General features: G+C 43.0%; 2 protein-coding genes across 47 annotated transcripts in view; one reads left to right on the top strand and one right to left on the bottom strand.

The window, feature by feature from the left end:
* The window catches only part of INTS9 (integrator complex subunit 9), a 74,081-nt gene extending 62,757 nt beyond the window's left edge, over positions 1–11,324 (bottom strand). The window contains exons 1-3 of the mRNA XM_068936821.1: positions 11,238–11,324; positions 6,867–6,994; positions 1,945–2,005 (exon numbers count right to left, since the gene is read on the bottom strand). Coding sequence (XP_068792922.1) covers positions 1,945–2,005; positions 6,867–6,994; positions 11,238–11,246 — 198 coding nt within the window. The 5' untranslated portion in view covers positions 11,247–11,324. The remainder of the gene's footprint in view (positions 1–1,944; positions 2,006–6,866; positions 6,995–11,237) is intronic.
* A 241-nt stretch (positions 11,325–11,565) lies between these two features.
* HMBOX1 (homeobox containing 1) overlaps positions 11,566–27,221 on the top strand; it is a 109,425-nt gene continuing 93,769 nt past the window's right edge. For 7 of the 46 annotated variants that reach the window (XM_068936847.1, XM_068936834.1, XM_068936849.1 and 4 more), the window contains exon 1: positions 11,589–11,935. The gene's annotated coding sequence lies outside the window, so the exon portion shown is untranslated. Of the gene's footprint in view, positions 11,936–12,088; positions 12,164–13,229; positions 13,620–20,526; positions 20,548–21,461; positions 21,743–27,221 lie in introns of those variants that run through there. The other 39 variants (XM_068936859.1, XM_068936851.1, XM_068936832.1 and 36 more) reach the window with 18 other exon arrangements.

Consider the following 27,221-nt stretch of genomic DNA (forward strand, 5'->3'; position numbering starts at 1 on the left):
AGCTCTCTGTGGCACTTTTTGTTAGATTTATCTCTACTGTATCTCTGCTCCTCTGTTTTCTTCCTCTTTTTCCTTATGATGCCAAAGCTGACTTACCAGAAATCTTTGTCAAATGAACAGTCACATTCTTCAGGATTATGTATGAAAAGGAGCAAACAATAATATTCTCTCATCTAATCCTAACACACCTCACAGGCTACCTGTCACCCACACTTTGTCGTCTTTTGAGGATACTTCTCTCGCTTGTCCCAAAAGCAAGTGGTCTCAGCCAGCTTCAGATGATAAAGATTGAATCCAGTTCTTAATAATTACAGTGCACCTGCCAACTAATAACGAATGAGCAATTACATCTAGTGGCAGAAGTCTCCTAACCTCATCTCAAGGGAGTTCAGAATGATTAAAACTAGATCGCAGTGAATTTCAATGCCTCTCCACGACTTAAGTTTTATAACTGCCATCCAGAGAGTGCTGTAACAGAAATGTCCACCCAACATGATAAAACATCCTCCTTTGACTCCTTCCCCCTCCTTTTTCCAGCACGGGTCAAAGTATTTTGCCATTCCAAGCAGTTACAATGGTCAAGGTGAAACTAAGGGATGCTGCCGTTGAATTTCTAAAACGTGATTTCCATTGACACTGCCCTAGTTTGAAGACTCTCTTGCGCACGCACTGTAGCAGCAGTACCATAGAAATGTAAATACAACACGTAAAAAGTTACTGACAGCCTATCGGTTCTTTGGGCAGAACATAGTCTGCCCGGCTCTAGGAGGATTTGACTGTAGAAGATACGTAGATGGCCAGGTATTTTTGAGGGTCATTTTTTGAAGGGCTCTGAGGGGACACAAGGCTGGGTTTCAGGAGAAATGAATTCCAGGGAATTCAAGCTGGGCAACTCCATTTCTGTCACCGAGACTCTGTAGCTCTGCAATTCCCAGTTCGCATGTAGTCTGAATAGAGTTGTCACTATTTTACTAACAGAAGTGCTCCCCATCCAGTTTCGTTCGTTTCCAATGAGAAGAAAAATCAGGTCCTTAATTTGTGGTCTTCAGCTGCCTTGGCGGTAAAAGTCAGATCAAGCAGTTTTGTCCATCTCAAAGTCCCCTACAAAAGCATCTATTATGACTGTTTTCCCTTTAATGATCACATAGTTGGAGAATAGTCTATTAAAAGAGTACTTGCTCTACTGATATCTATTGCTATATACATCTGAAATGTATCTGCCTATTTGACTAACATCTGACATATTTTTGTGTTCATTGTTCCCCTACAGCAGGTCAAGCTGGATGCTGCAGTGCCCACTTTCGGTTGAAGTCCCAGGTGAATTCTGGCTACAAAACTAATGTAACGAAAAGAGGGAAAAAAAGAAAGATTCTGTGTCTCTCATGCAGCTGAGTAAGTCCTGTGTTTTAGAATTAGCAGTCTGAAGATAAAATCCTCCCCGCTATGTCCAGCGGCAGAACACATGTTGATTTCAACAGAGGCCAAAGACACGCTTTTCCTTTGTCACAGGCCTCCCACTGGGCAAACCATTCACTTTCTCTTCGTTTTCCTATCTAAAAAAGGAGAGGATACTAACCTAATTTACAAGCTATGAAGTTTTAGTGTCAGAAGAATGAGATTGTTGGATAAAAGGCACTATACAAAGGCAAAGTGCTATTATTTATGGAGCTCTGTGAAATAAGAAAATATTCATACTGACGATTTCTGCATTTTTAAAAGGATTTTTTTAAAAAGCCAGGCTACCTCTGAAGACTGAAAGCCTCAGAGTCGCTATTAGCATTTTATTTCAAAAGGTTCTGCTCTACAAGGACGTCATGGCTGGTAACAGTACACACAGAAACCTTTGCGATGAGTCGGCATGGAATTATTGTTCCTATAGTGCAAACTTCAAACCTGTCGGTGGCTTTTCGCATGGCAAGAAAATTCTAACCGTCGGTACGTTACCTTGTCCAGAAACGTGCTTCCATCTTTCAAAACCCAACCAGGAAGTTTGGACAGCCTGGGGCTGCAGAAAGAGAGAAAAAAAGTACGGCAATATGATTACATCATTATTACTCATTAAGCACAGACCTTGTATTTGGTGTCATACAGGAAGAGAACACCATCTCTGTCCCCGAGAACTAACAATCTCTATAAAACAGACAGACAGTTTCACTGTGCTTAAGTGTTCACTGACATGACTTTTACAAATCGTGATTATGACATTTATATGTAAAAAGAATAAGAGGACACACATGTAGGGAGTTTGATTTTAGTCATTTACGATGTCAGCTTCAAAAATTCTCACTGTTGTCCCTGTGGTAAAACTGGCTGTATAAATGGAAGCAAGGCTGGTCAACGCTGAGCGCATTTGAAAGCTCTATGCCCGAAACAATAAAAAAGCACTGTAAAACCAAAGCTGCTTTAGGATGGAAGATGATAGAAAAACATGCACATAAGGCACTAAAGCAATGGCTGGGAAAGACTAACACTCTAGGTCATTTATAGACATAGGGATTGCAATTACATCCACACAAACCATAGTTTCATGCTCAGGTCTCATCCTGAAGACCCACAATGACTGCTGTACGATGTGTTTACCTGTGCTGGAAGGACAGAGGAGCAACGAGGTTCTGCTGTGAAATGCATGTTTTAAGCTGACAGGTCTGGTATCAGTCAGCAACTGCAGGGGTAATAGCTTTTTTTGTTTCTTTGTTTTAAGTGCTAACAAAGAAACTTTAAGGGTGACATTATAATCCTCACTTTACAGTAGGAATTGCTGCAGCATCTCTTGTTACCATACCTGAGGGACTATTAATACTTCATTGTGACACCTGATTTTTGCATGAGCCTATAACTTAGCTGTAAATCACCGTCTGCACAGACTTAAGCATATCCACAGAAATCCAAAAATGAAAAAGTGAAGGAAACAAAATTAAGAGAATCAAACTTGCCTGAAATCAAGCCCTGCAACAACTTCAGATTTGGAGGCGGAACCTGAGAACCTGGCTGCAATGAAATCTGCAAGTGCTTTCCACTAAACTCTGTAGAGAGGTGGCAAATCATCTGTTAAAAGTGCATTCAGACTTCAGATCTTGAAAAGAGGAGGCGACTCAATGGCTCAGAGGAACGTTGTGTTCAGATTAACATTAATATAAAAGAACTAACCTGGCCGGTACTCCAGAAATCACAAGAAAGGAAAAAAGGAAATTGAAACTGAACGACTGAAGACAGAAGATAAGTAAGAGCAGGAGGATGCATGATCAAGAAGCAGCAGGAGAGGCTATGCTAGAGAAGTGCAAACCGCTTTTGAGGACACAAAGCAATTCTGAGAAAGTCTGGTCATAGAAAAGATGTGGTGGCTAAATGTACCCCCATTGACATGTTCAAAAGCACAATTTAAGTGCAGTGTTTTGGAGAGGGAGGGGTTTGAGGAAAGTTTGTGTGGAACGAGCTAAAGAGCTAAGTGAAAAGCCGAGAGAAAGCAAGAACAAACCACTCTGATGTGCAACAGCTTTGACAGATGAGGGAGGAGAGGAAAGAAATGTTGGTTGGAAGGGACCTCTAAAGATCACTCCAAGCTAAAACACTTGACTACACCAGCCCTGATTTTTCTAGCTCAGTCTTGCAGATCCCTGGAGGCAGAGACTCCAGAGCCTCTCTGGGGATCTATGAAAGTGCTTGACTGAGAAAAACTTTATCACTAGCAGGGTAATGTTCAACCTGAGCATCTCAAGGCACGGATCGTGACCACTCCATTTATTATTCTGTTTGCCATTCCTAAGAGGAGTTTGGCTCTGCTGTCTTTTTAACTTCCTTTCAAGTAGATGTAAGCTGCTATTAGCACACCCCTTGCCTTCTTTCCACCAGAGCAAACAAGCCCAGCTCCCTCAAACTCTCCTTGCAGTCATGGGCTCTAGACCTCGATCATCCTGGAGCCTCCTGGATGCCCTCTCTAGTTTCTAACATCCCTCTTGAACTGGGGACACAAACCTGGACCCAGTATCCCTTGTGCGGTCTCAACAGCATGAGGCAGAGGGGAATAAACTCTCTTTGATGTGTTGGCCATATTCCTCCTAATTTAGCCCAGTGCATTTTGCCTTATTCATGACGAGAAAGCACTGCTGACTTGTATTAAACCTAGCATCCACAGAAGTGTACACAGTCTTGGCAAGAGAAGCAAAATTAGGAGATGGGTCCTGAGTGGGGGTGAAATTGGAGCAAGTGACACAGGGAAGAAAGAACTCTTTACCTTGAAGCCAAGATGTAACAGTTTCTGCAGACATAGTTTTGACATTGTAATGGAGTGATTGATTAATCCAAAATAGCTAGAACTGTCACATAAATAATGTGAGCAAGCGTGTCACTGCCAGACAGGAAAGGTTAAGAGCTTCCCACATGTTCATTTTACCGCTTTGCATTTGACTTTGGTATAGGGGAGAAAATTCCAGTTGACAAACTTGCTCTAAAGTACATGAACTGGCACAAAGTGTTTGGCAACTGCAGATATTTTGCACATGTACTACGGGCTGGTGAGAACAGGCACTGCCATTTCCGGGACAAGGTGAAATCTAAATACCTTTTGATGGGCCTTTTTTGAAAAGCAAAGAACTCCTTTAACGAGATAAACACTACAGCACTTTCCTCTCTCATAGATTAAAGCACACGTTCTCAAAATGTTTGCTCAAGGAGGGTCTCATGCCAGACAGGACATAGGCTCTAGCCGCATAGCAAAGATCCTCTGTAATGTCATACCTTTATGCTCCACAGAGGTTAAAATTAGGGCACCTTTGCAGGCACCATACAGAGGCTTGGCAGGACCAGGTGGTACGCTGGTCCAACTCTGGGGACCTCTGGTTTACAAACAGCAGAGAGAAGCACAGCTCTCACCCACTGAGGTCAAGGTTTCAAGTGGGTCTACCTAAGCCTAGCTGCAAGATGAAACATTCCTGACTATAACAGGAAACAAAGCTGTTAATAGCCTCAAATCTGAGACCTATGTTCAAACTCTTGCTCTGCTACAAGCCTCATGCAAGACCTCAGGTAGTCAGTCCCGCCCTTAGTCTCTCATCTGGAAACTGATGATAACGTTAGCTCGCAACCACTCAGTCATGGTGTGTTGATAATGCACATTTGAGTTTAGGAGGTGTTCAAGCATCTTGGTAATAGACACCGGATATATAATGGCACTAATATAAGTACTATAGAGAGATAAGGACATTTTAGCCACAGCCACAGTCGTCTTCAAGTTTCTAACACATTTCTATAACTCACTGCAACACTGTTTTGCAGAGTACTGAAGAGATCAATTACTTGCCCAAGTCCATGTGCTTAGGACAACTCTTGCTGTAAAGGGTGTTCAATCACCTTACCGACAAGATCGATTGGATTTAAATCCAACTGTTTGCTCCCATTCCACTGGGCCATCAGGGGTCAAATCTGACATCCTTCCTTATTGAGTTTGAGTCATTTTAGTGCAGACATTCTGGAAGTACTGGGGGAATTCCAGGTTGTGACCTGCAATTTGGTTGTTCATTCTGAGGGTCTGCTATTAGCAGACAAAGTTAGCATACCCCCGGGAAGCATCGATGCCTGCCTTCTAAAGAACCTGTTAAGCCTTTGTTCGATCACCTAGTTTTTGTACTTGTTCCTCTCTCGGTTTCCTCTTCGGGGGGGGGGGGGGGGAAGCACTGGATGGAAGCAGGGGGAGCTAATGCATGGCAGCTGTGGCTGTACCTGGATTTCCCAAATTTTCTGGAGCCTTCCAAAACCTACTACTGCCCCAGAATATTGTTGTTAGCAAATACATTTCTGGAATGGGACAAAAATCAGCTATCATACTGATTTGTCTTGAGGTAGCTTTGCCTCCTCTACCCCAGATCTGGAGCTCCATGTCCTCATAGAACAATGCATACGTTATCTGTTCTTTTCACCTCCAAGAAATAATAATTCCTAGGAGGTGCTGGACAACTTCTTTAACTTCATTAGGTTTAGGTCAGTTGTGGAACTCCCTTTGCAATCATAATCTCCCCGTCCTTCCGCCCAAGCATCCCCTGACCCGATAACACGCCTCACTTGTTTTCTTGTCGATCAAGGATACCAAATGGCTTTTGTGAAAACTCCTACCGGTTTCCCATCACCAAAGAGCTACTCATATTCACTTCCCCAAGCCACAGTTTTTGTAACTTGTTCCACCTTATGTAAGACATAAGCCGCTCTAATTGAACATCCAAATCCAGCTGCAAATCCAGGAAGAGACCACTCTGCAGTTGCAGCACAGAAGGAGCCTTGATTTCAGGATTCAGTTCTATGCTCTATTCCTTATGGGATTCTGGGCAAACAGGACAATTTCACTGCCATTCCATTCCTGTGCCCAGTTGCACTGCCCTTTCATTTACTTAATTTTTAAAAGGGGAAGACTATGTCATCACGTTGGCTGATGAGGACTGTTAAGTGCCATTTCTCTTTGTATTAGTCCATGCTCTGAAGAAAAGCCTGAGCAGATGGTGGTTAAACACTGCTTACCAGGCTCCATGCACTCCATCTCAGTTTCCCATTTATCTCATCTTGCACGAAGAAGCCAGAAAGATGACAGATATGTGACCTCACTTTTGCTGAGCAGTTGCAACAATACTTTACTGAAGCTTAGAATAAATTATCTAGAAAAACCAATCAATAAATCCATAAAATGTCTTCCGTCTACTGAGCCAAAGGATGTTATTCTGATAAAGAGAATTTTTAAGTGAACAAAGTCTATTTATGATATCAGATGATGCTGTTCATTTGTACTCATCCGCTCCCTCCTCCCAATACACCATTTCACACAAAGCACTCCAGCTGCAACCCAAGAAGACACAGACTAAGTGCTTACAGGCCGCAGAACATACCTCTGAACCAGTGGCAATGGGAGGAAATTGAGGGTAGAGGTCATATCCAACCCGCAATCCAACATGATGGTGGTAGATTTGAACTTGAGTACGTTGCATGGTAAGGTTGGATGTCCTGACAGGCAGTACTGACAGAAGAATATGAGAATGAGTTAATCATGATCTTTATCAACATAGCAACCATCCATAAAATAGTCCTTTTTTCTAATTTTTAAACAAGAGGTAGTTTCATGAGCGCCAAAATGAAATCTAGTTTTCCACAAATTTGTGTCTCATAGCTGTGTATGTGTTCATTGAAGTTTTCCCCATGCCAGGGTATTACGAGGCAGGTTTTCTTCAGTCCAGGTTTTCTGATCCTTAACAAAGGGTGAGAGAACGACATAGCCCCTCTTTCTATTTTAGGACACGTATAGAGTCTCCCTCTTTAACACCACCTATTTTCACAAAATTCCTTTGAAACTAATATCTTTAAAACTCAGTCCTACTGGCAAAACTTGCCTGAAATTGGCTAGAGAATTTAAAAAATACTTGAGGAGGAAAGAGAAGGGAGAGAACTCCTACAGCATCACAAGATTTACTTCCTTAAGAAACCAGGCTAAACAAACAAACAAGGAGCAGCCCACACCTTCTGTGGCTCCTTGAGCCAGCTCAGCAGAGGAAACTGTGCATGTGCGCAGCAGCAGCAGCAGCTCTGGGGCATGCTCTCACCTGCTTTTTGTCTTGCTAAACGCAAACAGGAAACACTAGGGAACAGACAACCCTACCTGAATGGAATGGTTTGTGTACTGAAAAAACCCAAACGCTTTCCAAGCTTAATGAGCCAGTAAGCAGGTTATGTACAGGGGCACTTCAGCATCATCCAGATGCAGTCACCTCTTGTATGGAGAATGGCAAATATTTAACAATGAACAGGAGCAGCTAAAGCTTTGAATAAGAAGAGAAGTGAATAAAAATGCCGCCTTTAACAAGTGGGAGTAAAGAAGTAAATGTTCAAAAAGAGTGTGGCCACCTTAGCATGAGGGTTTCTCTTTGGCAAGAGATTCAATGCATCTTCAGGGATTGCAAGAACAGGAGATTTTGCATCTCGAATACAACACTTTGCATCTTAACGTTTGGGCATCTGGCAGCATAGCAACTCTCGGATGGTCAAACTTAGCTCTTTAACCCCAATCAACCACACTGGAATTTAAAATATTAATTGGTTGTCCATGTACTGCTTTGACTATAAAAACAGTTTTCGTCATTTTTCTAAGTCATTTATACCTTATGCTTACTTCCTACGCTCCACTCTGCTAAGTGGAAAGGAGGTAGATTAATCATTTTATTCCCTACCTCTGCTCATCACACATTAACAAAGAATTGCAACTGTTTGGATTAACAACTCCCAAGGAGACTGTTTACTTACATTCCTCAAAAAGCAGTTTTAAGTTATATTTAAATGCTAAAAAGCTATTAAACCCCAAATAGTACATTCAAAATAATCACAAAGACTTTTGTTTTAAAATTCATAAAGCCTTAATTATTAACAAGCAACATTATGTTTGCCTGCTGTTAGCATAATTTAAGAAAACCTTAAGAAACCAAGCTGGTGAGTAAGGGATATAGGTATGGAATATGTATACCATATGAATGTATACCATATGGTATACATATATGCATATGCATATATGTATTCCTTATATATATGTAAGGAATTCAGCTGCTTCTTTTGTGAATGCAAGATACACATGCGAAATTATGTTTTCACCACACCAGAACTTTGACAGCTGAAGGTACAACTGAAGTAAATAGAAAGAAATGGGGGGGGGATCTTAACTATTTTTATAGCTTTTAAACTATCGCTAATTAAAAAAGCAATAAAATATCACCACTTTTATCAGCAAAGCACTCTCTTGCTCTTTTTTAAATCATGAATAGGATCATGACCCTGACATTTGCGAGCTAACTGGAAAATCTTCCTCTTTTCTTCCTTAACAGCATCTACAATAATCTATATTTGCTGTCAAGCTGTGGTAAGTGGATTCCTGAGAGTCAGTGGATTCTTTCTTTCAATTCATGTAAAGCGACCAAAAAACCATAAAGTAATTCATATATGCTATACAGCTATTTGCACATGTGGTATTTCGGGGCCTGTACAATTAGAATTTTTGTTTAAGAATTCAGGAATTCTAATGCCTGCATTATACATATCTCTATATGTACTATAAATGTGACGGACTATTTCCCACACAGATTATAGCTGTTACCGCTTAAAATAGATCCAGAGATCTAATATTCCTGATCTGACTAAAAGACAAGTCCTTTTTGCACTAATATTTGCTTTCTTCTATCTTTCTTCCATTATGACTGAAGGTTAGCGCAGCTAACACAACAGGTACTTATACTCGTAATTAAAAAATAGCAGTGGAAAAAGCTCACAAAATATGTACAAAATACTATAAATACGCCCATCTCCGCTCACAACTTTCTCAGCAGGCTTTGTAAATTGGATGAAAATCTGATGAAAATCTGATGAAAATCTTGAGTGGGGCGCAAAGAGACCAAGACGAGGGGTTAATTCCAAATACTAAAACCCTCATAGAGAAAGGTTCTCAGCAGACAGCTGGTTCAAGCTGAGCACTTGCCAGCTCTGAGTGTCTCTGGTGATCTCATATATGGCAATGTGACAGAGAAAAGACATGATGTCTCAAACTAGCCACTCCAAAATACTGAAGATTTCGCAGGTTAAAGCCAGTGCTTTGAATTACAACTGAAGCCAACATAGACTGCAATGCTTTTCCAATGTTATCACACGCTAGCCTAAAGTCTAGGGGGAATTTTGCAACTGGATTTGTCCGAATCAAAGCACGTTAGAATTTGTGGGAGTCTCTCATTTGCACTGGATTCCGAATCAGGTCCAGAGACTTGTTTCCTCTATCCTGTTCTTCCAAATTCAGACTAAATATATGACAAAAGAGGATGAAATACCATCCCAACTCCTACCTCCACAACCCCAAGTTTCAGGCACAACTCCAGACAAACACAAGATGAAGAACCTGGTCTTATGCTCCTGACCTCCAAGTTTGTAAGCAGGTCTAAAACTGTTACAATATAGATTTCAGATAGCTTGCATTTTTCCCACTTCTTCCCTCTCTCTGCCCTCGTACAAGAATAGGATGGGTTTTGCTTCTCAGTGGCTGGATAGAACAAAGAATTCTGCATTTCCACTATGGTTTTCATTTGGAGATTTCTCAGCTTGCTTTTTGTTGTGCCTTATATCGATCTTTACAGTCATGTAGAGAACTGCTTAGCTTTGCACAGTTTGTCCCACTGGTCGTACTCATGCACACACAGAGACTTAATCACATACGTAAGATTATGCAGGATCAAGCTCTTCAGCCACCTGTCTACTGAACTAATTTTACACAGTTAGCCACAGCCAGTGATCTACCAGAAGTCACAAAAGAAGCCCAGAATCCAGGTCCACTTCTATGAAGCTTTCTCAAGACAAACTGCAGAGTTTCAAAACGGAGAGACAATCGGTCTCTCCTTAAAACAGGTTTAATAGTAGTGTAACTTTAAGTTAAAGAAATCAAATGTAATGCTCAGAAATTTTGAAAGCTGTTTCATTTTTCATTTCCAAAGAACTGCAGCATATTGAGCGGACAATAAATCAGTGGCTGAATCCAAATACCTTGGAAAACTTAAATAGTTGAAAAAGGAGATTTATACAGTGGGTATCAATAACACGGAGTGATGCCTTTTCTAATAACCTTCCCTTTAAAACATTATACTATTGAAAGCAAAATATCTGTCATAATCATAGCGCGCCCTTGACAAAGCTATTCCAGGATGATTTTCTTCTGAGTACTTATTTGCGTGACTATCATAATAACTATAAAACATGGATATGACCTCTGCTATGAACCATGGAGATTTATTAATATTTCTAGAGTAATTTAGCGGAAGCCACACGTGCAACGGGCTAGCTCCTGTCTTGCTCCAAGCCGAGGTTCACGTTCAAGGAGGATATGAAGAAACAGCTCTTCCCTCCAAATCCCGCTACCGCTTAACCTGATCTAAAACCCAAAACGCAGAGAGCCCCTAAAACCACCGGCGGGGTGAGCGGCCGGGGGTGGCGGAGGAAGGAGAGGGAGAGCCGGTTGCTCAGGCCTAGGCCCCTTAGCACGCGCAGGTGCCTCCCCGGCGGCTCCCCGACGACCGTTTAACGGTCACTGCCGGGCCGGCACCGGCCGGATCGCGGAGCGGGGGGCTGAGGCCGCCCTCCCCCCACAACGCCACGATCTCCCGCATGGCGGCCCCCCCCTCCCACCCTTACCTACGTCCCCCAAGCAGGCCCCCCCCGCAGACCCCCTAACTACACGGACTCACCAGCTTCATGCTTTACCCGGTTCTATTTACTGGGACAATCCTGCCCCCCCCCCCACCCCGCTTCCTGCCTAGCCCCCCCTCCACCCCACCCCGCCCCAGAGCATCATGGGACTTGAAGTCCGGCCGCCCGCCCAGGATGAAGTCATGGCCCCCCTCTTCCACCTTGCCCTCCTCTCCCGAGGCATGCCGGGAGTGGTAGTCCGCTCCGCGCTTCGCCCCGCGCTCCGCCGGCGCGCCGTGCCCCCGAGGCACGCTGGGAGTCGTAGTCCTGGGACCGCGGCTCTCCCCGTCACCCTGGGGAGGGGGGGACTACAAGTCCCAGGGTCTCACAGCGGCAGCAGGTGGGAGCTTGGATGTTGATATCAACATGGCGCTTGTCAGACAGACAAAGACAGTCAGTCTGGTGTGATTGAGCCAAAAAAAAAAAAAAAAAGAGAGAGAGAGAGCAAGCGAGAGGGAAAGATAGAAGGAGAGAGAGAGAGAGACGGGGTGAGGGGTGCTCTTTCCCTCGGGGGGGGGGTTGGGGAGGGGGGGGGATCTGGCAGCCGAGGGATTTTCCCCCCCCGCATTGTTCTCGTCCCTGTGCACCCCCGCGAAGCTCCCCCTCAGGCCGGGGCGGGGGAGGCAGGCAGGGAGGGGACCCCCCCCCCCTCTCCCGCTGTTCAATGGTGAGGTGGCGCAGGAGCCCGGATCCAGAGGTGAGTGTTACTTGTGGGGAGGAGGAAAGTGTGGGGCCGGGGAGAAGAAGAGGGAGGGAGAGAGTAGGGGCGGCGAGGGGAGGGGGCGGGTGGGTGGGTGGGCTGGAAGGAGGGAGGGGAGGGGAGGGAGGGCGCAGGGTCCCCCCCACCCCCGCCTCAGCCAGCGCCGAGGCTGCCTGTGGGGCAGTCGCGCCGTGCGGGCGAGCGGCTTCCCTGGCAGCGCAGGAGGTGCGTGGACGAGGGGGCAGCCCGGGGGGGGCCGGGTGGGGCAGGCCGGGCCAAGGCAGGCCAGGCCGGGCCAGGCCCCTCAGCCCGCGCCGCTTGTCGCCGGCAGAGTTTTGTGCCGCGGAGCTGGGTGGCTCCTCGTCTCCTTGAAGCCGCGGAGCGGCGGAGGAAGGTGCCCCTTGGAGCCTGGGGTGGGGGGGCTGCTGAGGGAGGGCAGGGCAGCCTCTCGCTTCTCCTCGGAAGGTTTTTTAAAACGGGAGAGGAGCCCTTCCATTTTCCTCCCTGGGATTTTTATTTCATTCCATTTATTTATTTATTTATTTACCCCCCCCCCCACACACACACACACCACCACCCTCCTTGGGTGGGAAGGGAAGAACTCGCGGTGGCAGAGTCCCCTCGGGCTGGGTGGGTGTGTTTATTTTTGTGGGGTTTTATTTTTTTTTTGGGGGGGGGGGGGAATGTGAGTGTGTGTTTTGTTTTGTTTGTTTGCTGCCGGAGTTGGAGCCCGGGGTTGGGCTGCTGCCGCCTCGTCGCCTGTGAGAGGGGGCGGCGAGGGCCCCCCCCAACCCTCCTCCTCCTCCCCCCCCCCTCCTCCGGGCGGGGTGTAGGGGGGGGTGCTGGCCCGGCTCGGCAGCACTTTGGCCGAGCAGTTACCTCGGGGTTGAGGGGGGAGGCCGGAGGGGGAAGGTGTGCGAGGCGGATCGCCCCCCCCCCCCAGCGGAGGGGTTATTTTGGGGGGGGGGGCGGTTAAGCCCTGGGGGTGAGAAGGGGAGAGGGGGCCCCCGCCGGCGACGGGCAGATCTGTTGCTGCTCCCGGCGCTTTGCCGGGGTTGGGGGGGGGGGGACAAGGCGTGAACCCGGAGGGTGTCTTGTTGCTGGAGAGTTTTAACGTGGGTGGGGGAGGAGGAGGACCCGGAGGGAAGTCGTTCCCCAAATGTGCTTGGAGAGCTTGGGTGGGGTGTCGTACGCGTGGTGGTTTTGTACTTCTGGAGATTTTGGGGCGGGGGAGGCGTAAACGTTCTTGCTGTCTGCGATCTTCTTCGGGAGAAGAGTGGGTTTGACCCCCAGACGGTTTGGAAGAAGCGGTGGGGAACGCTGCTGAACTGTTTCGTGCTGCTTCGGGGGGGTAAAGTGACACGAGCCACGAGTGTTTTTACGGGCGAAACCTACGCGAGGCGGACTGCGCTGAGTTCTCCAGGCTCAGTTTCGTCTGATGGGTTTTTTTTAGTTGTTTTAAAGAGTATCTCTTGGTATGTTTGCAGAGCACTTTTTTGGAAACCTTTTTTTTTTTCTTTTTGGCTTTTTTGTTCTCTGAAAAAAAAAAAAACCCTTGATCATGTGTACTGTTTTTCCTTGCCCCCTCATATATAGGGAAGAAAAAAATGCTTTTTTAGGGGGGAGGGAAAGAGGAAGAGGAAATGAAGATTGCAAGCCTGTTTGCTCTTCGTAGAGTCAGGTATATCTTAATTTGTTCTCAAGCTTAAGTAACGTTAGAGGTACGGATAAGTGGCTTTAAGTACAAAACGTGTATGAACTAAAGCTAGGAAGATTTAAACTTGGCAGGGAAGAAAGCGTTAAGCTGATGGCCAGGGCACGCGGTTGAGAACACGGTCCGAGCAGCTCTGATAGACGCTGGCTACGTGCCCCTGCTTCAAACTAATGGGGATGGAGGAGAAGGAAACTGGTGGAAAAACTACAATTTGCATGAATGAGAGCATGTAAAATATACCATACTGGAGAAATGGCCTGTGCTAGGCAGATAATTTGTGGGCTTTGCAAAACCCTGAAGTGCCCGCCTGCGTCCCATGATATGTGACTAGCTCATTTCTGCAGGGCTCATCAGGTACGGACTCTGCTTCCTTCCTGGGATGGTGCAGCTGGCATTTGATTTCCTCCATGGATGGGAGAGGAGGAGTCCTGTGCAGTTTTTTTTCCTGAGATGATTGCATTTTCTTTGGCCTTGCTGTACCCTGCCTCATTAGTAGGAACTGCATCTATATTTATTTACCATTATACCATGTCTCTTGGGATGTCGGGTGTAGTTTGGAGTAGGTATATATGGATTTATCACTCTTAACGTTTTTTTTCCTCCTGTCACGCCTGGGCCAAATCCTTCAACAGCAGAGAGCAAACTTAATTTAAGTCTACATTTTGCATCTCTCTTTTTGCCATTTCTCTTCCAAATTGTGAAGAAAACATTTCTGAGATACAGGTTGGGGAGGGAAGTAGGGGAGAAATGGGAGATGGATAGAAGAATATAAGGCTGGGATGCATTTGTTATCTGCATGTTCTAGGAGCACTGGGCTCTCTGAAGAGTGGGGTTTGATATTGCGTGTGTAAACCGTGATCCTGGGATTTGGGAATGCTGTGTCTTTTCTCTTATATGAAAATTCTTGTTTAACCCCGTGACAGCCACAACTTTTTTGTGTGGCTAACAGAATCGTCTGATGAGCCTAGGAACAAGAAACTTGTGTTTTACCTAGCTGTGTCTGTCCTTCCTCCTATCGTTCCTTTAGCATCGGTGCGAGCACCAGAACAGGCATCAGCATTTTTACGACTGTGTCATCCAACTCTGTTCAGAGCAGGTCTAGACGACATTGTGGTATGCAGTCTGCCAGCTGTTTTATAGGAATGCTACCGTAGGTGAAACTGCAGGGTTTACAAAGAGTGGTAAGGAAATCTTCAAGAAAATCCTGTGTGGATGAGGCCTGCTTATCTCCACAACTACTTATTAAGCAGTCTTGAGCAACTCCTTTCTGTTTGTTGACCTTTCTAGAAAATATGCATCCCTCTAGTATTGTGATTCTGATAATTCCACATGGAATTAGGAACCAGTGTCTGCTTCAGAAAGCTCGCTTCTAAGGCTCTTTCCGTATTTATAGCGTGGATCTTACTGGTATCTTTCAAAGGGATATTGAGAGTTCATGGCTGTCCAGTGTTTTGAAAATTAAATTGTTATGAAGTGCTTAATTAATAGTGATAATCCATAAGTTCATGGAACTATTTGATACGGCTTTTTCCTTCATAGCAGGAGCTGAGGAAGTAGGAGGTTTGTAACTCTCTCTTTCTGAATTATTTTTATTTTGTTTTTAATAAAATAATGTCAAGAGTTCTATCATTAACTTTTAAGACTGCTCTTTTTTTCTTGTATGTCAGTGGGACAGTGATGGTATTTGAGTCTTCAGGGTATGATGATGGTAGGGAGGGGAACTGGAAGAATTAATGAAACTGAAAAATGAGAAATAAGCAGACTTGCGAGAGATGACAGCCCATTTTAATCTAAAGAAAGCAACCTGTGCTTTACCGTGACTTTGGTGTAGAGCTCATAGAGCCACTACAGAATTACACGTGCACAGTACAGGGTTGGAATTTGTTGCAAATACTTCTCATATTCTGGGAAGTTTAGGATTTAAAATCAACCACTTTAAGGGGTGCTTCCAACTGTGAAAGAAGAGGTCTTTATTTGTCTTGCTGATAACTCTCTGCAGCTTGGATACTTCTAAAATCACTGGAGTCGATTTCGCTTTATACCGATTTTAATGGAGCAGGCACTGAGTCCGCATGCAAGTCCTAGTGGGATTGGGCCTTTAATTATACCTGTCCTCATATTATCTTGTCGGTTGTCAATTAAGTGAGACCAATGCCATGATTACAGTGGGATTTTTATGAGTGGCTAAGGAGCACTTGATTTTTTTGGGGAGCGAGCTGTTTAATTCGAATCCTTAAAACTGTTTTTATATGTTAGAGTATCAATGAATTATAGTCTAGCATTCTAATATTCCTGCATTGCCTAAAGCTCCCTTCTGACATGTATAAAGATTAGGGCAGTTGGGTAGCTAAATATATTAAGGGTTCCTGTTTCAACACTCAGTCGTGCAAGCTAATTGTATGTTAGCCATGCATACAATTTCCAATGTTAATGCTAAAGATAAGTGTTTTGACAAGTGCTTTTGATTTGGAGAACAATACAAACAAGAATAACAGGATATGAAAAAAATTGTTCTTTTTCATTTTGCAGGTGGCAAACTGAGGTAGAGAGAGATTAACTCGCCCAGATTCATACGTGGAGTCTGCGGAAGAGCTAGTAATCAGTCCCTCATCTCCAGAGTTTGTCAGGGCTTTAATCAGAGGTTTTCTTCCTCTCTTCATTAATTGGCTGACTTCCACATTTTAAAAATAACATCTAGAGATTATTTTTCTTTCTTCCAGTTTCAAACTTTATAGCCTGAAGTTTTTTCTTTATCAATTGAGTCCTGCAAATACTAAGTTGAAAAGCTTCATCTTAAACAGCACTTCCCTGACATATGATACTATCTTGAAACAGCCTCTGTCAAGTGAACCCTCTCATTGAAATCATGTGAGGAATTTTGTTACTCAACACTGAAGATCTTCTAGGGGAAAGGAGGTTGCAAACTATTAACTATGTGGTCTTCCTTGCAAGTTGGCACATAGAATATTCTTATACATTGAGGCAGTCCTGTGATCCACAAAAAGAAGTAGAGAACCAGCTCTGTAGCTACTGGCCAACTGAAAATTTCATCTCGTAACTGCGAGAAGTGCGTTCATTTTTATGTTATGCCTGCTAAAAGGGACACGCTAGGTTGAAAATCTGTTCTGTCTTAAACATGGTTTTGTTTGATTTCCCTCCCCTCTCCTCCCACTCAACCGTGTGCTTACACAGGGTTAGCTTGTGACCATAAAAGCATGTCGAGAAGCTTTTATGATAGATAACCTTAAAAAGTATATTGTGTTTGGGATATGTCTGTTCTGTGCTGTTTCAATCACGTTAACCAAAATCTCTTTGTTAATGCAGGCTTACTGCATAATACGCTGCTGAGCAAAGAGCTCATTTCACAGTTATGAAACTGCTGCTATCACAATTACAGCGTCGTAAAGCCTAACCTAATCAGAAGTGATCGATTTATGGCCATAACTTGGGTGGTGTGTGAGGGTAGTACGGCTCTGATGCTTCAGATTTGATTCATTATGGCTGAGCCAGTGTCCTCCTTAACCACTCTGTGATGAAATAATACTTTGTACTTTCATTTGTAAATCTAAGCGCTTTACAGAGGTATCAGTATTTTACAAATAGAGAAACTGAGGCATGAGGGCCAAGTGACTCACCCAAGGTCACAGACTAAGTTGGTGACAGTTGAGCACAGCTGTCTCTTTATTCTCCATCTATTGCTCATTTACATCTCTGATATATTAATATATATTAACCATATAAGGAATTTATTGGCTGATCTTTTAATGCGCTCAATAAGAATAGCCAAGTCAATGAGACTTTTACAGTGATGGGAGGATTTCCCGTGTTCCATTGACTTCTGTGGTTTGACACTTGTCATCCTCATTTATTCTCTTAATTTTATCGCTTTTAAATCCATTGGATTTTTCCCTTTCTGTCGTGCCGAAAGCACCACTGGGGTAAATTTGCTCATAAAAGCAGAAGGGATGCCCCTTTTTCTTGTATAGCTTTTCTTCTGCCTTTTTTAATACGAGTTTTTCGGTGTTGAACTTCAAATCTATCTCGGGAACGCACTTGCATGTTTGTTATTTGTTTGATTCAGCACCGTGTTAATGTAGGTGCCAAAAGGTTGAACAATTACAGTTTTGATGTGCTTTTTCAAGAATTAAAAAATAATGTGTGACTGGTTATTTTACGTGGCTATGTGCAGATTTCCCTCTCCCAGTTCTTAATCAAAGCTGCATGCAGAATCTGAAGTTAAAGACAACTGCTCTTAAAACTGAGAACCGCTGTAGTGCAGTGCTTTTGACAAAGTGTATTCTGCTTTATCTTTCCTGTGCAGCCAGCTAAAATGTATGGAAGGTCAGCTGACTCTTTTTCCTACAGAATTTCTGTATGAGTGTTTATTTTATCATTTAATGTTGGTTTCATTGCAAGTGCTACAGTGAAATTCATTAATAAACTTAACCCTTCCTGACGTTTTATGTATGTATATACCAAAATGACTTCCATAGGATGACTTACCAAAGAACCTAGCTTCATGTATATGTCCACAGTATGTTGGCAAGTACTTCCTTCCAGTCACTTATCTGCTTGATGGGTGGAGTGCTGTTTTCAGATTTACAGAAGTTTCTTGCAGCCTGAGGAAACAACTTTTATTTCATTACCTGCTTCATGCATGGAGGTGCCATTCTTTTGTTCTCTTTGCGTGTAAGAAGTGTATTTAGGCTACATTAAATTTATATGAACCCTCTTCACTGCTGTGGTGTTAGATGGAGTATTAATATTGGGCTAAGGAAGTAATTTGCAAGCCAGGCATACAAACTGCATTAATTATGTTTCAATCTGAATGCCTCCAGCTGAATCTCACTTGCCCTGAATTCGTGGCCTTGGTCTTCTCCACACTTTTGAACTCCATAGCTAAGAAGTCTTGTTTTTCTTTAATTAAAACAAAAAATGTCAGTGACTCTTATGTTCATCAATAAACCAACTGTTACTGCTGAAACAATACTGTAGGCTACTCTTTCAGTGAGCCTTGTGAACAGCCAGTTTTATTCTTCTGATAAGCTTATGTCCTATCAATTAGGAAGTGTAGCGTATAGTCATTTCCTGCGTTTTTGAGCTGCCCATTTCTTATGAACTGTGAAGCAAGTACTGAATCTGCTTTTTGTTCTTCCAGTGGTACTGTAATATTAATGGAAGCAGAAAGCATTTAGTTAGTTCGTAAAATACAAGCACTGTTTCTGCTTGGTTATTTATTCTGACCTTTATTTTGGACACTTTCTCTGTCATGATCAGCTTCTCTGATTACAATGTTAGCTTTCACTAGAAATGGCTTTGTGATTTAACTAGCGGGGCTTTGGAGTTTGAGCAACTGGGTATGTAGCAGCTCTGACGTGTACGCAGTACTCAAAGGTTGACAAAGAAAGCTCTTCCTAGCAGTGAGATCTCGCTGTGTTCTCGTTTCTAGGCCCTGCCATAAGCCTTACTTCACGACCCAGGGCAAACTTCTTGACCTGCCTGTTTTCCAGTGTGTAATATGAAAATAATCCTTTCGGGGCTGTTGAGATGTTTTCATGTTGGTAAAGTATTTGAAGTTTCTTGGCTGGATAGCGTGCTCGAAGTGCACGCTGCTCTCAGTAGTATAAACATGAATGGCATTAAGTGTATTTACACAGGATAAGAACTAGTTATTTCAGCTAATGCTGATTTTCATGTCACAGATGCGAGAGAGTAGTAGTTCATCACCGGTTTTCTCAATCGAGGTGACTCTTTCCTGTTTGCATTTAAGAGAGCTCCATCCCTTTGGTGGAGCAGCGTTGTTTAGTGGTAACAGCACCAGTCTGAAAGGGAGGAAACTTACTGAACGTGAGGCTTATGCCTCTTTTAATTTCCTCATCCATTGAAGTAGAACAATGCTAGTGTATTGGAGATTCATAAACTTTAAGGCCAGAACGGACGATTGAACCGCCTTGTCTGATATACTTCCTATCACAGGTCCATACGTTTCAATCGTTTTCTCTGAAACTGAGACCAATAACTGATGTTTGGCTAAAAACAATTTGAAAGCCTTCCAGCCTTGTGGGTCCATCACTGCTAATTTCAAGCCCATCATTTCTCTTGGTAGTGTGAGCCATCTCACTGTTAAAAATAAGTGGCTGATTTCTAATTTGTCTAAGTTCAGCCGCTGGTTCTTGTTATGACCTTCCTGACAAGATTAGAGGCCTTTAGTATCCAATACTTGCTTGCCATGGAGGTACTTACACACTGTAATCAGGTTACTCGATTGATAAGGAAACAGAGTTGAGCTTTTAAGTCTCACTCTGAGGCATTTTCTCCAGCACTCAGATCATCCGGTGATTCTTCACGGCCTCCGCAACGTTAAAAATAAAAATAGCCTTCACCATTTTTGGTTTCCATTTCCAGTCTGTCTGATCCATACTGAATGCCGAGGTGTGATGACTCTTCTTGCTACCCAGCTATTTAAGAGGTTCTCAGTAGCCCTTTTGCGCGGGGAAACCCTGTTCAGGGGCCTGTTCTGACACTGAGGTTCTTTCTGGAAAAGTTTGCCGTGTAGTAGTTGTGGTCTGCTTTTCTTTGAATATAAACTAGCCTTTGTATTCCAATGTATTTTGCTTTCCCGAGCTCAGCTAAGTTAGGTATTCAGACGTCTTTCATTTGCTGCCCTCTCCTCATAATTATGTACTGTTCCTGTAATCTTGGTGTCAAATCACAGATTTTATCTACAGAGATAAAAATGTTGAACTGCATCAGACCTTAAATTTAGTGACAAAACATTAGCATGATGCAATACCAGGAAGTAGATTAAGAACTGGCTAACTGACAGGTCTCGGAAAGTAACAGTCGATACGGAGCAGCCGATGTGGACTCGCGCTAGAACCAAAGTATGCTCCGTGTACGTATTTTCTTCTTTTCAACTACTTCTGTAATCTCAAAATTGAGTTAGTCGTTCATCGAGACATTTGCCGTAAAAACTTGCTGTCTGGCACTGCCAAAGTCCCTGTTCTCTAATTCTTTACTGGGAAAATTTTTTTTGGTATCCAGCTGACCACCTTACAGCTCTCCAGGTATGCTCTGTCCCCTCTTTGAGCATTAGCATGATATGAAGATTCACCTAGAGTGGGCGTTTGCTATGATGTTGTAGAAATTCCCTCATTAAAAGAGGAAAAAACCCTACAAGACTGCAAAAACCCCTCTTTGGTGCCTATTTTCTAGGCAGACTTAAAAATGTTTCTCCATAATAGGTATGCTTACGATCATCTTTTATTACTTATAAATTAGGACAAAAGCATGTTTCCCTCTGTCTTTCTAATGGAGACCAGTTCACGGTAATCTTGGCTCTTCCTTCCCAAATGCTTTTTTTTTTCTTTAATGTCTTGAATCTTGCACTTGCTGTTTGTAAGAGGAACATCCCAAGACGTTTTGTTCCTGAACGTCTCCATGTATAAAAACAGAACGCTTTTTGGGGGCAGTGGTGTTCTCTGCTTGCAGACCACTTGGCATCGTGGAAGTGAAGACCCTGTGGCCTCTGCAAGTGGCTGCTTTTGAAGAGACTCCTGAATTATCCTCTATTTCATGGGCATAATTCTGATAAATATTGCGGCCACTCCTCGGTCACACTCGAGTAAAACCTGTTTTATTCATAGCAATGTGCCTTTTACTTTCTGTTAAAAATGCAGCTCCCTTTATGGGCTGATTGTTTGTCTGCCTTGAATTTCCCTTTTGCTGTCCCGAACTGATTTAGCTTTTAGTCCTACCGTGTTCCAGCTGTGATCAGGAGTGCAAACGAATTATCTCTTCCTAAAGGAAACACAATGTTTATGTTGCTGTAGAAGTAGCCTGTTTTCTTGTTGGAGCTTTGTGTGAAATACAGGGTCCTGAATCCAAGCTTGATTTTTAATACCATTGTCAGTAAGAAGTGATTTTTTTTGTAAGGAAGATCTCTGAAAGGACTTGCTCCATAACAAAATCCCTGTTTTGAAACCTGCAAATTCCAGTCAGATAAAGGCGGAGGGGTAGGACGAGTATCCATCCGAAGCTTGGGATATCTGCTTCCTTTCTGGCTATCCAGTGAGAAAGCTGCCGTGGAGGTAGGTTTTGAAAACGGTTTCGGAAGAAGGGGGGGAAAAAGGGGAAGAGAACTAACGCACAGGATCTTGGAGGCTTGGAAAGAGACCGAAAGGGAAGGTAGGCTGTTTCTGCTGCTTCAAATCTGAGGTGTGGCAAGTAACGCAGACTCAAAAATGCGTGCTCTTCTGTGGGACATGAATATTTCTTACAGTGCAAGCCTCTGAGCTCAGCTAGCGGCTTTCCTGCCTCCTAGCTAAATCGGTATCTGATTTTTCTGTTCCTCTGCTGTCTTCTTGCAGGAGTTGTTTATTGACTGAAATTGTTTCCATATGGCTGCAATGTAGAGCTTGATTACATTAAACGTGGCGCTTTCCTGTGGCATTGCAGTGCTATGGAAAGATCATCCCTCTTTCTCTCCTTCCCACCTCCCCTTTCTCCGTTAAAATCTTGTTTTTTGGAACATGTATCGCTTGTTTAGGTAGTATCTTTCCCCTTCTTGAGGCTTGTGTGACTAGAAAGCTGGGATCTAGTTCTTCTGGGGGTCTTTATGTTTGATTGCTTGGGTGGGTTAAGTTTGCTTATGAAGTGCTGATAAAATACTTCAGATGAGACTATAGCGGTGTGATTGCAGCTTGAGAGCGTTACTGGAACTGGGGCCCCAATGTGCTAAGCACTGAACAAGTATGCAGGAAGAGATAGTCCCTCCAAAGAGCTTACTGCCCATCAAGACAGTGCATTTAGAGTGTATTTGTTTACACTAATGAGAATCAATTTAAATAGTGCTCCAAGAAGGTGTTACAGTTCTCCTGCTTGGAAGCTTTGGGCTGCTAAAGGGCCGAATTCACCGCTTACAACTTCCAGACTCCAGGTATCTAGTTTGCAGAAAACAGATCCATTTAGTAACAAATGGATACATCTGTATCTTTGATAAGAATAAAAGTTGATTGTTGGTTGAGTTAGCTAATAAAACCGGTAGTGAAGCCTCTGCACCCTCTTTTAGCAATTAGTGCTGCAATGACACTTTCTTTTGCAAAGTTCGGTTTGTAACATAGATTCAAATTTTTTTTTTTTAAATTAAACATCATTTTTATATAGGTTTAAGAAAGAGGTATTTATTTTTTAAAAATCTAAATAGAAATCAATTTTTATGTAATGCCTGCATTTCTGGTATTTAAAAGGAATCTAAGCAATGGGGTTTTTTGATAGCCAATACCTCAGATAAAGTCAAACCAGTGAGCTGATGGTAGTCACCATTGGCTAAGCACGTGGAACCAGCATCTGATGAAGTAGTAAACCATCTTGTGACAGTAGCAGTCTCTTCTGCATTTGCAGACAGAATATTTTCTTCATTTCAGTAGATTCAGATAATTCAGATCAAAGACTATTTCAAAACTGAGAAGCCATTTGGGAGCTGTAAATGCAAAAATGCTTGTTTTTCTCGTCCTAATGTAAAGCGAAAAAAAGAATGATGAGGAATGAGAGTCACTAATACTGAAATCTTTCAGTGGAGGATGCAGCAAGGTTCGGTTCACTTAATAAAGATAAATCATTTGTTTTCACTAAATCATTTTTAAATGCAGACCATGTTTCCATAATGTTTTTTATGCATCCAGCACATATGAGGTATCATTCAAGATTCATAAAATTGTAATACATAAAAGCTGGTGTTTTAAAGTTGTTTTATAAACAGTCTGGCTAATAGTACCGGATAGGAACTGGAAACCAGGTACGCTGTTCAGGCTTTTTCCTGTAAAAAGGAACAGCTTCAAGAGGAGAAGGTGAGCTTTCCTAACACCTGGGCATCCAGTAACTTGTTGGGTGGTGTAGGTGCTCTGAAGCTAGAGGGGAGATTCGAGCCACAAGTTATTTAAATGCAGGTGTCCTTTAATTTAGAAGTGTTTCACCTGTGAGCTGATGAGTAAAGGGAAGACAGTGACCATGAAGCAGTCATGGCTGTCCTTCTGCTTGCCCTTTTCCTTAAAGGACTTGCTGCTGCTTCGTGCTTGGAGAAAGGGCTTTGGGCACTTCACTCTCGTTGAGGTATTGCAAGGCTTAAAACTGATATGATGGAGCTGTGGATCCCGCAGCTGCGGCAGGATGCCTACAATTCCTAATTTATCTTGAAAACTTTTCTCTTCCCCCTCTATAAAAAGGTGTGGGAAAGGTAGGCTGGAGAAGCCTTTCAGCCTCTCAGATATTTGAGAATGGAACAGAAGAATGAATGAATATCTGCAATGTTCATCAAATTTGAATTCCTTTAAGGGATGAACCCTTCAAACAAGATGCAACTAGCATTAGAGGCAGAGGGAGCGGTCTCTGTTGGTTTTCACAAGAACTGGACTGGAACTGTATCGAGGAAACTTTCTTTCAGTTAACTGAAGATCACCGAGTTCCAGGTCCTTTCATTCTTAAGCATAATTAATTCTCCATTGTTTTTGCTTTTGACAGACTTTTACTGTCAAATTTCCAAAGGAGACATTGTCCCGTCCTCCAATTATTTGATGAAACAATTTACTACGTGCAACCTTCCCCCCCCACCCTCCATGGTAGCGACTGCTTCAAAATCTACTTGAAGTGTCCTCTTGTGCGCTGCTACCCACCTCTGCTTTATAGTCTGTCTCTTAAGGTTAGAGAACTGCACAGCGTCAAGAATGAAACAGTTGTAGTCTTCATGCCTACTTTCCAAAAAAAAAAAAAAAAAAAAAGTCCATAATCCTGATCTTCTGGTTATTAGCATGTGTTAAATGTTCTCTGGCAAATAACTGGCGAAAGAGGAAGGTCCTTCAGTTTTCATCTAAAAAGAAGTACTTCTGAGAAAAGATTGTAGGCTCAGGGCCATTGTTTTATTGCAGTATTATCAATATATTTTGGCTGCAGATGTGTCGGTAGTCCTAGTCTATGACTGGTGTTGCCAGAAACCAGTGAAACTGCAAATAATGTTTCTGCCTGCTGCTGCATCTTGATTCTCTCTTGCCCATTTTCCCTGCTCTTGTTGACAGTCTTTCTTTTGTACCTGTTCCTGTGCTCTTTGCAGTCATAGTTTCCTGTTATAGACTTATCTTAAAATCTGTTTTAACTAACCATTCAGCTCTGGCCTTGATCAGCCTCAAGGCAAAACTGATTTAACAGTGTTCTTTCAGGTGTCTGAAGCCACCAGGCCAAAAAAGCGTGCACGCTTCCACCTTGCAGCTTTGAGAGAGCTCATCTTCATAGCAGGGACGTGTCTGTCTAGTCCAGTCATTTACACTGGTACCAACTGAGCTCTAAAACCACTTAGACCATCAACATGTCCCCATGTTTAATTTTAGGATAAGTTATGCAAGAAAATTGCATATGCTCAAATGAGAAATTAAACTGATAGTTCTCATGTAGACAGATCTGTGACTTTTTTTTTTGTCCTCCATTCTTTCTTTCCTGCCTATTTCCGAAAGGTGGACCTTTTCAAGCCCTGTACAGTAGCTCTTACAGGTGTGCTGGCCTCCCTGGATTTAACATCATGGCTTGCACAAGGAAGGGTTAGAAGCCAGCTGTTTAACTGGCTTGGTTACATGGTAGACCTTTCAAATGTGAATTCAAGAAGGCTCCTGCTTTGCTACGCAGCGCCACTGGTGTGTGCACACGCTATTTCCAAAAATGTGTGCGCGGCTTGAAAGTAGTGCTTTAAGATGAGCTGTGATCTGCAGTAATGGGAAAATTATACTGACTTATACCTTTGAATATAGGCATAAAATAAGATTTACTTAGAGCTGCAAAACGCAGTTTGAAGACTGCGTTCAGGCTGAATAAGGACTAGCCGTACTGGTCAGAAGAGAAGTTTTACCTTCTCTCTGGCAGAGGCCACATAACTAGCAGTTGTGGATCCTAGGAAAGACTATAATGACAAGGCAAAAGTAGCGCTATCTGCCCAGCGTATACCTGTAAACATCCTCAGTTTGTGGTTCAGGCATTTAGTATATCTTTTTGTATCCCATGTTCTTCATTTAACAAGGTATGTGGAAGGTAAACCATAAACACCCCTCTGTGTGTTTAAACAAAGCACTCCGCGAGAGCTGTGTCCGCTGCCGGGCTTTGCACTGTTCAGTGTCACGTGCGCGGAGGCTAGGCTGACTTTGTGAAGTCAGATCAACCCTTCATACGCAGGAACCAAATCTGCTGTCATTTAGAAAGCTGAGTTTCTTTTGACTTGTCCGCGCCTTTCTGCTGCAGCGTGGTGGCTGTTTGGCAGCCGTTTCTCTGCTTTGTAAAGCTGTCTCCCATGGAGGCAGCTTTAGGTCTCGCTGGCCTTTTCTTTCTCTTGCTCATCCTATGGCACTGCAATCATCTGCCCTGTTTTCTGCCCCCTATTGCTGCTGGATTTCTCTCTCAGTATTGTATTTTTTTTTTCCTCTAAAACGCTAGACTGTTTTCTTGGCTGAAGTGGTATTTGTAAGAGATGTGCGAGTCTTAAACACTGAGATTTCTTTTCTTTCTTTCCCTAGCTATATATTCGATAGCCTCTGCTTTTGGGAGCCTGACCTCCCACCAGTTTACCTAAAATGCTAGTTTTATATAGTGTATGTGTGAACATATGGTTTCAAATACTGTACATCGGAGCTAATTCTTTAATCATGAGGAAGGAACTGGAAACAGCACTCCGGATGAAGTTCCCATGAGTTGCACTATTGAAAGCACTGGGGTTAATATTTTTCTCCGGATGTCAATGATTCCTGCTTTTATTTTTATATATGTATATAAAAAGGTGTTGGTGTCTTTGTCACTTTGTGCTTCAACTAGAAATTGTAGTCTGTTTGTGGTGCATAGTAGAAAAGTAATTTTTTTTTTTTAGTACTTTTAACACTTTTTAAAACTTTTTTTTTAAAATACTTTCACTTTTTAATAACGTTTAACAGTTTCTCTGTAGGGAGGGGAAAAAAAAGATTGGAACATCCTTCCAGTGAAAAACAAAGAGAGGACAGCAGTATCTGAACTTAGCATTGTCTGCTACTAGGAGAGAAGGTGACAAAACAGACTGAATGGTCCCTTGCCCTCTCTCTTTTGGAGATGGCAAGTGGAAGCAGGAGCCTGAAGAGAATAATCTGCAGATAAACTGCTGTGAGGCGAATGTGCATTTTTCCGAGCGTGAAGTTGGTGGCCATTCTAGTAGGAATGTATCAGAAGTGACTTTTCTTAACTTGAAATGAGTCGCATGCTTGGATTTCATTGCGGCTGCTGCTTTTTGTCCAAAGAGTTCTGTCTTACGGCTGTGTTATTAAAAATTTATGGGGCAACTTAAGATCAAAGCAAACATATATTCTCTTTACTGTGTAAACGTGGGTTTTGTGGAACATGTGCATTGCTTCCATATATTTTTATGTAGGAATTTTGTCCTAGCAAAAGCAGACAACCTTTAGATTTTGCCGTTAGACCTGAGATCTGGAAAAACAGGGTTTCATCCCAATGATTAATGGTGGTCTGAGTCTCTGTTGTCTTCCCTTATCTCCGGAGTAACTTTTTATGAAC

This window comes from Struthio camelus, chromosome 3 (assembly GCF_040807025.1).
Source record: "Struthio camelus isolate bStrCam1 chromosome 3, bStrCam1.hap1, whole genome shotgun sequence".
In the NCBI taxonomy this organism is placed as follows: Eukaryota; Metazoa; Chordata; class Aves; order Struthioniformes; family Struthionidae; genus Struthio; species Struthio camelus.